Below are 10,803 nucleotides of genomic sequence, written 5' to 3' on the forward strand. Positions count from 1 at the left end.
GTTTGTACTGATAGATGTCTTTTAAAAAAACGCGATGACTTTTTACTATACCTAATATAAAGGTGTACATTTTTAATGACAATCTCAAATACCTCTTAAACAATACATTTTACAAAAAAATGTTCCAAAAGTTTTATGACTTTAAGGAACATAAGAAAGTATCATTAGTTTGAATTTGAATGGCATCGTCAAGGTCAGGGCAAGGCCACTTTAAATTTTTCAAGAAATCTCCCATTTTTTATTATATATTTTTGTAGGTTATTTAAAAAAAAAGTCCAAAAAAACTGTATCAGGCTAATTTCTTAAAAAATACGAATTTTCTTGAAACATGTTTAAACAAAAATTGTAGGATTTTAAGGAACATTTCATGTTACTATGAGTATGACCTTAAATGTCATTATCAAAGTCACATAAAAATCATGTTGAAATTTTTTAACGGAAACTACCATTTTTTAATTATATAATATTCTTGTAGTTGAGAGCTTTTTAAAACGCTAATAAAGTTATTTTTCATCAAAAACTTTCCAAGTTATAAGACTTGAAAGTTATGGCTCCTCCACACAGAACGCGGCAACGCTTGCCACGCGGCGGAAGTTGGCGCGATAACTAATCAACGTTTCACTTGCTCAGAAGTACTAGATATATAATTTCCATTGCGCGGCAAAAATTGAACTCAATCCAACTTTTGCCACGCGGTTTGCCAAAAGCATTACATTATTTCTAGAAGTTTTGCAAGATGAGGACGAAGAACTTAAGAACATAGAATTATTGGCTAGTGCGACAACTTCTGCAGTGCAGCAAATGTAGACGCGTTCTATGTGTAGGAACCATTACAGTACCATCAGCATTCCACAAGATGTCCGACTGATGGCTAAAACCTTATAAATGTTGTTCACAGTTACGATCTTGTTAGTTATCTTGACAATATATGTCAAAGTAAAAGCCGTTGGAAGTTGTTCCTCTTATTGTTATATTTACATTGAAAATTCATTTTTATGATAAAAATAAAAATAAGAAAAACAATCTCCAATGGCCTTGATCTTGTGATGTGTTATGTCAAAACCTTTCTTCAAGAAAAAATATATTTTTCAAGAAATTAGTCCGTTACGATCGTTCTGTAACACTCTATATAATAAACCTATTACGAATAATTAAAGGGATGTTGGAGTGATTATAAATTGTCGGGATATTTCAGATCAATATAAATCTCCAAATTTACTGAACAAAATCAAAAATTCTTTTAGTAAACGCAAAATTGGGAGGCGCTACAGTGACAACTTTATATTAAAATCGAAAAAAAAGTTTAAAAACTTATATTTTTTTTAACTCGAAGAGCTACTTAATATAAATGTTTCCTTAATACAAAGGTTAGCTCGTATGCATAAAACGATAGATTCAATACCCAGCGTTTTACATACACAAACAATACTGAGTTTATGAAACTAATTATAAGATCATAAGCTTAAAAAGAAGATTTATATCTGTGCAAATTACGTGAATCCGAAGACTCGGAATGATAAACAAGGCAGTAATTGTGTCTAGCATTAGATGATGTTCGATCTTGCAAGAGATGGAGTTGCAATATGTTAAATAAAGACAGATGCGTTTAAGTGAGACAGAAATCAATTAATGATGTTACTACGTAAGAAATCAATTAAAGATGTTACTATTGTTGACTTTTTTATGTGAAATTTAAAAAATCTGTACTATCAACATCGATCTAGTTCGATCGTCAGCATGCCCTAAATAATACATATGTCAGTAGCAACATCAAAGGTTACAATCTAGTTATACGTACACCTCAAATCAACATTGTTGCTTGTGTATCCCTCCAAAAGCTTCGTGGTTGGTGACTGTACAGCACTATCCAATTCACAAATTCTCAATGCCAATATTCTGTAAATAACGTGTGCAAGTTAATCTATAGAAATGCAAATGTATAAATGCATCTAACGTTGAACTATTTACTTATTCGCTTTCTTCTGATGAGCCAGAGCTAAAGTTTTGTCATTTAAAGCCTCTAATAAGGCAGTGCAAAGGCACCGTAGATCAGTAACGGCAGCAGCAGATTTCTGAGGTGGTATATAAGAACTTTCTTGAAGAAGCTGTTCAACTAAAAAATATAAATATAAATATATAAATTTCTTTTTATATGAAAGATTTAATAATAAATAAATCTTCACATATACAGAAGATTGACAAAATAATGTAAACACCTATGAAATATGGTATACTTGTTTTATTAGTACGATTAATCCGTCTTTTACCTTTAATACAGATTCTATCCTTATTAGAATAATTATAAAACGCTTATAATAATTATGTACTATTCTTTTACCAAGCTATCTTTTCTGTTATATAGTGCCCGTTAAAAGTTTCGGGTCACTAAATAATACTGAAATAGTTCTGAAATAGTAGGATATAAGATTGAAATTTACAACAGAATCATAAAATTTATTATGTAATCCCGAAAATATCCACCTTAACACTCTCAGAGAACAGGGGAAGAAAGAGAGAGAGAGAGAGAGAGAGAGAGAGAGAGAGAGAGACGGAAAATCTTAAATGGCATGTGGAGTCGAGTGAGAGTTCATTTGAAAGGAACTTTTCGAGACAACAACAACGCAAAATGATCGATATCTCTACGACTCTTCGCAGAGTTATGATCATTTAAACATTGTTATTGAAATTTTGCGGTAACGAGGGCCCGCCGAACGTGAAGAAGATAAGGCTTCGCGCGGACACATGTATTCCTGAGTGCAGAGAAAGTATATGAAATATTGTTGAAATTTGACAAGAAAAACTTCTAGGTCATGTCACTACCGTGTTGCAGATCAAACAAATATTTTAGTTACTTAACAAAAAATTAAATTTAAAAAAATTGAATATACAAAAGACATAACGTATATTCATACATTTTCAAAAAAACATTTGAATAATAGTTCGCAGTTAAATACTAACGAACTGCGGAATCCATCCACGTTTTCAATCTAAAGTTTACACAAAAACTAAAACGTATAGACATGCAAAACACATACACATACTCCACACTCTCCTATCCAGGAACATAAAGCCTTATCTTCCTCGCCCTAAGTTCTCGCTATTGCAAAATCTCAATAACAATGCTTAAAGATCACCTCGAGTTATTCTCGCCTCGGAAAACCCTTTCAAACGAGTTCTCACTCGATTCAACATGTCATTTAAGATTTTTTTCCGACACCCCTCACCTCTCGCCTCGCTCTTGGATATTAAGATATTTAGGTATTTTGAGATTAAATGATAGATTTTATAACCCCATTGTATCAATTTCAATCTTATATTTCAAATTCTTTCAGAAGAATATTTAATGCAAGTTTGATAACAGAACTAGTGATAACAAAGTATGTTTCCCATTTGTAGCAAATCGGTAAACATAATCTGTTGTCATTTGCGATTGGTTATAAGGGTTGTAAGTTGATGTAAAAAATTGATCAGTCACAGTCAGATGTGAGAAAAAAAATCGACTATGATTTATCGATTTCTTACAGGATGCTAGAGCGATGTCAATTATCACGAATTATAGTGTAACTAAAATCTTCAAATTAGTTTTACGGTTGCAAAATTTGTTTACAGAATTAAAACATGCACAGATAGAAAGTCCGAGTCGGTATCGATTCCATAAGAAAATCAAGAAAAAATTTAAAAAATTCACTTTTTTTGACTAGTATAATTATCACACCAGAGGTTAAAGTTTGCTTCATATAAAAATTTTATAATTCATAAAAGTAGTATAAACATTCAGTGGACCTCGAAAATTTGATACTTGAATAAACAAGAAGGCTCGGTTTGCCTATAAAACGATTGTGTACTCAAGATATGCGCTAACAGGAATCCCTCTGTATTGCATACACGAACATATTGCGCACATAAAATAAGAAAACCGTATTATGACTGTGTATGCGATGCACTGTATACAGTCAATCTCAGAAAGGTTGCAACACTTTTTTTCGATAAATTTCGGAAACCTTGCTCGTAAAACAGTTGAACGTAATGGTTGGATTCATAAGTAAAAATTAAAAACAATCACTCGGTGAGCAAGTTGCATTCCCAATGAATGTTGAAGCCCAAAAAAAGTATCGAAAAAAAAGTGTTGCAACCTTTCTACAATCAGCTATTCAATGTGCTGTATGCAATATTATTTTGTGTACAATATTGTCTTGTAATGCACTGTGCATAATTTGATCATGCCATACGCTGTAATGCAATATGGTCGTGTGCAAACGAAGCTGTAGGTAATAATAGTTTTGTAGGCAAATGAGACTCTCCTCCCTGAATAACATATACTTAGCAAAGAACATAATTGCGTGTTCAGTATTCGATCTTGAAATAGAGAGACGTTGTAATATATTATATAAGAACAAATGTACGCGTTTGAGTGACACAAAACAATAATGTAAGAAAGTAAGTTTAAAATTAAAAAGTCTATATTATTAACATCAATCAAGTTGAGTCATCACTCTAACATTCCCTTAAAACTTAAGCTTAGATAATAATTAGCTTATTGTAGAAAACCTATAATAACATCTCCTCAAACATACTCAAATTCTATCCGAATTATCTCTCTGCCAATTTCGTGGCTGAGCTGTCGACGTCTGAAATTGTCGCGGCTTTTGTTTAGGAGAAAACATTGAAGTTAGTAGTAAATTCTAAGAAAGAATAACACACTCCTTCGTGCTTGGCACTCAAGCACCGTTTTTGCGATTATATATTAACGTTATCATAATTTAAAAAAAAACTTTTTGTACTAAGGCGCAAGTATACGACGAAAATTACACCACGCTTGTGAGTGCTGTTGCAACGTATATATTTTACCTTGCTTGTGAGTCATCACTGTTCCAACTGCAGAATTTGCTCCCAACTTGATAGTTCCTTTAGCTCTTTTACTATCTAGCATACTCTACAAAAAATTAATCATCTGATATAAAAAATAGTTACAAAAAAGGAATGCATAATAACTTCAATTCACTATCAATCTACCTTATACTTTGACAGAGATTGACGTGTAAGCTCCTTCTCTTCAAGCAATTGCTGCAGTCTTTCTTGCAGATATCTAGAATATTTGCAATATCAGTAAAACTAATATCTCGATTTTGTAACTTTTAATGACAGTTCGATATTGTTATATGACTTATTGTAGAAAACCCATAATATCTCCGTGAGATAGGAAAATAGGAGGAAAATAAGAGATAGAATCTAAATTATTTATTAAAAAACGACAGTTACACATTCTTAATTACCTATTTTCATTGATAAGAGCATCCAAATCAACTGGTTTGGTAGCGTTCAAAGCTTTAGACAGTTCATGATTCAAACGATGTGCCTTACATTTGAAGGCATCCCTTTCCATCTTTAGCTCATGTTTCTCATCCAATACTGTTTGTAGATCTGTTTGCAACTGTGAACACTATAGAAGAAATTAATTTCATTAAATGACAGTTCTTTGTCAAAACATAAATCAATTCAAGGAATTAATAACTGATAATGAACATGAGATAAACCAATAATAAATAAAAAATGATTGCATTAAATCAGAAATATCAACATTTATTATTCCTTAAATCAAATAAATCAATTACTACGAAAATAAAGAAAGTGTGATAAAAAATCAAACATTTCATTGAGATAAAAAAATAATTTATGAAATCAGCAAATTTCAGAATCCTATCTTTCATAAGAAAGCTTATTATAGTTCTTTACAGTTCTTTAATTATGATTCTTGAAAAATTACAAAGATGAATGATTTCACAAGTGTTGACCCTCCCAATGAAGTTATAAATATAGTTTAATAATAAATTCGCTTAATTTTATCTTGTTTCAAAAACAGTAATAAGCCCCAAGAAATAAAATACTAATTTAAAAAATAGAAATAACTACTCAGTACTTCTACAGTCCTAGATAAGCATAAAACTGATGTGTCGTCAGTATTGTAATAAGAATTAGAGAAATGGTAATAACTAAGGAAATGGCGTCATTTGCAGACTGATTATGAAAATAGCCCTTATAAAAAAAAAAGTTTAAAAAATAATCAAAAATATATTTTATTAGACTCTATATACATTAGTTATATATTCATTAGTTAGTTATATATCTATATGCAACTAATAAATACAACTAATATAATGAGAAAGATCATTTGCACACACAAGCAATGCTAAAGAAATAAATGCTTATTGATCAATTTTCTCTGAAGGTCTAAGTTAAACCTTATTGATCTGAACTTAAGCTTAAATCTTAGTGGTTTTGTTGTTTATTTCACATGTTTTCAATAAACATTTCTTTACATTAAGTATAAATTAAGCATTAGCATCAATATTATTAAATTGCTTGTCAATATAATTTGTAATATTACTATTTCAATTTTGGTTTAGAATTATGTTTCAAAGAAAATTATTTTGACGCGCAATTTACAGAACTGGATATGTAAATATACATGAATTTACATGAAAGTAGATTTATGTATATATAAATTTATATCAAAATATTTAAGCAGATCGATCTGGTATAAAGCTGGATAAGGCTTTCTCCTTAACAAAAATTTCTTATGTGCAAAAATAAATACATACATACATATATATATATATATATACACATACATACATACATACATACATACACCATTTTATATACAAATAAAATATTCAAACTTACAAATACTGCCAGCATAAAATTACTTATTTGCTAATTATTTATAATATTATTGGCTACATTCAGCATAGAAAACTAATCGGTGAGCACTTAATAATTCTTTAATATGACTGATTCTTGTCTTTACTTCTTTGTTGGATAGGAAGTATATAAGAATCAATCATATTAAAAAATTACTGAACGCTTACTAATCAATTTTTTGAATGCAGCCAATGAGTCAGTCTCATGATTAGCCATTGCAATGATCAATCATAATTCTTAACATTGGTCATGCTTCTTTGATTCTAGCTTACTTTTAAATTTAATTTCTCCAATTGCTCTATCATCTCTTCTCTTTGATGCATAGCTGGTGCTAATTGAGTTTCCTGCTGTTCAATTGGTATACGATTATTATTTGAACGTAACACCTTAATATCACCTTCAGCATCTGTTAGCTTCTGCCTTAATGTTTCAACTTGTAGCTTAAGGCACTTATTTTGTTCACGCGCTTCTGTTAATAAATCCAAGGTTCTAAAATCATCGTTGAAACTGTAATTTATTACATAAGTTAATGAAAAAATTATTAAACACAGTCTTGAAGTAATGTTATGGTATTATAGACTTGAATTAAATACCTGTTCAACTCTTTCATATCACACATCTGTTTCTTCAAATGTAGAAACCGTTCCTGAATTTGTTCAGCCATCAGTTTGAATTGATCTCGTTCTATCCTACTCTGATCCATTTCCTTGCTTAACAACATGAGCGCTTCTGATTTCATTTGTAATTTTCTCTTTAATATTGCCTACAAACATACCTCAAATATAGCTGCGAATATGAGCTAATGAATTGAAAGCAAACGTTAATTTACTTTTGACTCTGTGTCAACATCATTGGAGCCAATTTCTTTGAAAGGGCTTGTTTTTTCCTCCATATTGTTCTTAATTAAGTTATGTCATAAGAAACAATAAGCGTTTTAACACTTTTGACAATTGAATTTTAATAAAAATACAAATTCCATGAATTATTTTGCGATATTTTGAAATTACAGGTGAATTCGGCTATTTTCGTAGCCCCCCCCCCCCTCGATATAATTATTCAGTGACTGAAATATAATTATTCAACTTCTTGATGACCAGCATTAATAAAATTATCCTTATTCAACACGTTTTGCTCCAAACAAAAATGCATAAGAGAAAAAGATTAGAAAAAATGTTCACTCTGTCCCGCAAATCGCAAAACTGATATTAATCGTTAGAATCGACTATTTAGGTTAGAATTATGATGAAGAGATAACATGCAAGAACGCCCGATTTATCAATATGAATAAATTTTTTGTCAAAAATCCGGTTATTTCAAGTTATTTTTGATTAATACTTTAGAGGCCAATTTATAGATATTTAGTTTTTTTAAGTGTGATATATATCGTAACATTCACAGCTACCCCTAACTAGTCACATACACTTTCCGTAACTATATAAACGTACATTTTCACGAGCTGCTCAAACTGGCCGTTTCAGCGACAAAGAACATCACGTGACGACTTTTGTCACAAAACTATTATGGCCGCGGCACAGACTCTTTCATAACGCATAATGCATAGTGCATAAAGAAATCAACCAATTGAAATTCTTCTTTTCTATGGGAAGAAAGGAAAGATTCGGATTAGTTGATTCGTTTATGCACTATGCATTATGCGTTATATAAAAGTCTGTGCTGCGGTCTTTAGGGTCATTCCACAATTTGCATAACCGCATAAACGTATGCATAAAGAAAATTATCCAATTACATTTTACGTGCGTATTTATAGGAGAAATGTGATTGGATAATTTTCTTAATGCATACGTGTATGCGGCTATGCAAGTTTGTGTGGAATGGCCCTTAGGCCTGCATGGTTACACTTTGATGGAAAAACGAGAAGCGGAAAAGCGAAAGCGAAAGTCAATGGACGCGTTTGAGCTGACAAAGCGGCTAGCCTGTTCGCCGAGCAAATAAACATAATTGGTTATTACTTATAGATCCAACCAATCATATTCAATCGCTCGATAAGCATGCATAGCCGCTTTGCCGTTGTGAACTCGCCCAGTCTCGCGGAAAGACAGAAACAGAAAAGCGAAATGTACCTCCTATTACTATTGCGAGTTCCGATTGGCTTCCGCTTTTCCATCAAGGTGTAAACCCGGCCTTAGAGTAACAATTTTATACATGAAAAAGGTCAAGAAGCGTTAAATTTGACATTTGAGAGACAGATTCGATATGTTGTTTGTATTTTTTATATATTATTTGCAATGTTGATACGCTGAATTAAACAGTTATTAGATTATTCTGATCGCATCGAATCTTCTATCTGAATCAGCAATAAAAAAAAGAGTAAATTAAGTTATGTATATCACAGTCAACGGTGATCAACACGATACAGTAGGTGCATTCAGTACGGCGCACTTAGTGAGCTCTTGCATCTGATTGGCATATTCCGTTAGAATTAAAAATATAGATCAAACAGATACAAGAACTCACTAAGCGCTCAGTGAGCTCTTTCATTTGATTGGTCTATATTTTAGGATCTAATGGAATAGGCCAATCAGGAGAAAGAGCTCTTAGTGCACCCAGCGGTTGACGTTCTGGATGCACCAGAAGCACGACCGCTCACTGAGCTCAGATGAAAGCTCAATGAGCTTTTTCATCTGATTGGCATATTCCATAAAGTCGTCACATGATCTTCTTTGTCGCTGAAATGGCCAGTTTAAGCAAAATTAAAGTTAAGGTGAAAATGTACCTTTATATAGTTACGAAAAGTGTGTGTGACTAGTTTGCTGAATGCACCCATTGAAACAACCAATTAGCGCTATTCGGAATAACGCAGAATAACTCTGATTGCTACTATGACGCATTCTCTATTCCATAGTCGTTTTCCGCACCGTGTGATTTCACCCTTATGGCTTCGGTGGCAAATCAGCGCGATGTGAGATAACGCTAAGCGTTATTATTCAATAAAAGTACAGATTTTTCTTAAGTTTAAGAGATAACTATACTAACATTCATGTTTTGCAAAAAATTTACTTTTGTTTTTGAGTCTGAAGTTTTATTTTTTATTTTACTCATTGGTTTATAGATTTTGCAAATATAAAGTTATTAATGTTTTAAAAAAACATTAAAATACAAGGCAATTTATATGACATTTTTATACTGTACTGCAAGTGCACTTATATAACTTTTTCATCCTAAAAATTTTTGTTAATATAATCCATAACATTTTTTTAAAGAGGAAATTTAATTTAAATAATTATTCAAATCTTTTTACAATTGTACTAAATTTTTTTTAAAGTTTAATTTTTTTTAAAATTAATATAATCGTACATTTTTTTTAGTCCATTTGATACAGCTTTAAAATTGTGGCAACACTGGCTGTACCAATTCCTCAGTCCAATCCTTCAGAAATCGCTGATGAATACTACGATAAGAGTTGATTATGAATGCCGATGAAAAATTATCTCAGGTTCCGAAGTCCAAAGTCCAAAGTCCATAAAGTTAATTTTTTTTTTAATCATCGTTGGAATTTATTCGCATCGATCTAAAGTATAAAATACAGCACGTATTCGGAAATTGTTCCAAACGAGTTCGTGCCAGTGTAATCTTCGTGTTAGATGATAAGAGCTATTTATCGTGAATCATTATTGGCGTTGATTTGTTTTAGAAGAATAATTGAAGCTCAAACATGTTGAAGGTACGATCATCATTCAAAAATACGCTTTTGTACTTTTATTTTTATTATAGCAATTTAAAAAGGTTGTTTTATATCTCTGATGACTGTAGTATTTTTATTGTGTTACCCTAGTTAGCGATCATGTAACTTTTTTTTCTAATGGAAACATGAAAGATGAAATTTTTTTGTATAAATTCCATGAATTAAAGTATCCTTTTTCATTTTTTTCTTTATGTTTCCGTTCTTTTTTATAAGTAATATAAAAAAGTACTTTTTTATTTATGTTATTGTAGCAAAGTGATTGGTCTAAAGTTGCTTCTGAAGTTCTGAGAGGCCTTATATATAAATATATATATATATATAATTTAAGTCTGTATACATACAACACACACACGCGCGCGCGCGCACACGCACACACACACACACACACACACACACAC

At 31.4% G+C, this 10,803-nt stretch overlaps 2 protein-coding genes across 5 annotated transcripts in view; one reads left to right on the top strand and one right to left on the bottom strand.

Annotated features, from left to right (window-relative positions):
• The window catches only part of LOC108756325 (coiled-coil domain-containing protein 149), a 14,957-nt gene extending 6,737 nt beyond the window's left edge, over positions 1–8,220 (bottom strand). For 2 of the 4 annotated variants that reach the window (XR_001939822.1, XM_018500059.1), the window contains exons 1-8: positions 7,532–8,172; positions 7,296–7,465; positions 6,975–7,209; positions 5,274–5,440; positions 5,014–5,086; positions 4,849–4,933; positions 1,969–2,113; positions 1,799–1,896 (exon numbers count right to left, since the gene is read on the bottom strand). Coding sequence is in view for 1 of the 4 variants with exons in the window: in XM_018500059.1 (XP_018355561.1) it covers positions 1,799–1,896; positions 1,969–2,113; positions 4,849–4,933; positions 5,014–5,086; positions 5,274–5,440; positions 6,975–7,209; positions 7,296–7,465; positions 7,532–7,594 (1,036 nt within the window). In the remaining 3 variants the exon portion in view is untranslated. Of the gene's footprint in view, positions 1–1,798; positions 1,897–1,968; positions 2,114–4,848; positions 4,934–5,013; positions 5,087–5,273; positions 5,441–6,974; positions 7,210–7,295; positions 7,466–7,531 lie in introns of all 4 variants that reach the window. The other 2 variants (XR_001939824.1, XR_001939823.1) reach the window with 2 other exon arrangements.
• A 1,969-nt stretch (positions 8,221–10,189) lies between these two features.
• LOC108756339 (3-hydroxyacyl-CoA dehydrogenase type-2) overlaps positions 10,190–10,803 on the top strand; it is a 4,532-nt gene continuing 3,918 nt past the window's right edge. The window contains exons 1-2 of the mRNA XM_018500084.1: positions 10,190–10,304; positions 10,354–10,384. Coding sequence (XP_018355586.1) covers positions 10,376–10,384 — 9 coding nt within the window. The 5' untranslated portion in view covers positions 10,190–10,304; positions 10,354–10,375. The remainder of the gene's footprint in view (positions 10,305–10,353; positions 10,385–10,803) is intronic.

The sequence above is a fragment of the Trachymyrmex septentrionalis genome, unplaced genomic scaffold (assembly GCF_001594115.1).
Source record: "Trachymyrmex septentrionalis isolate Tsep2-gDNA-1 unplaced genomic scaffold, Tsep1.0 scaffold126, whole genome shotgun sequence".
Taxonomy (NCBI): domain Eukaryota; kingdom Metazoa; phylum Arthropoda; class Insecta; order Hymenoptera; family Formicidae; genus Trachymyrmex; species Trachymyrmex septentrionalis.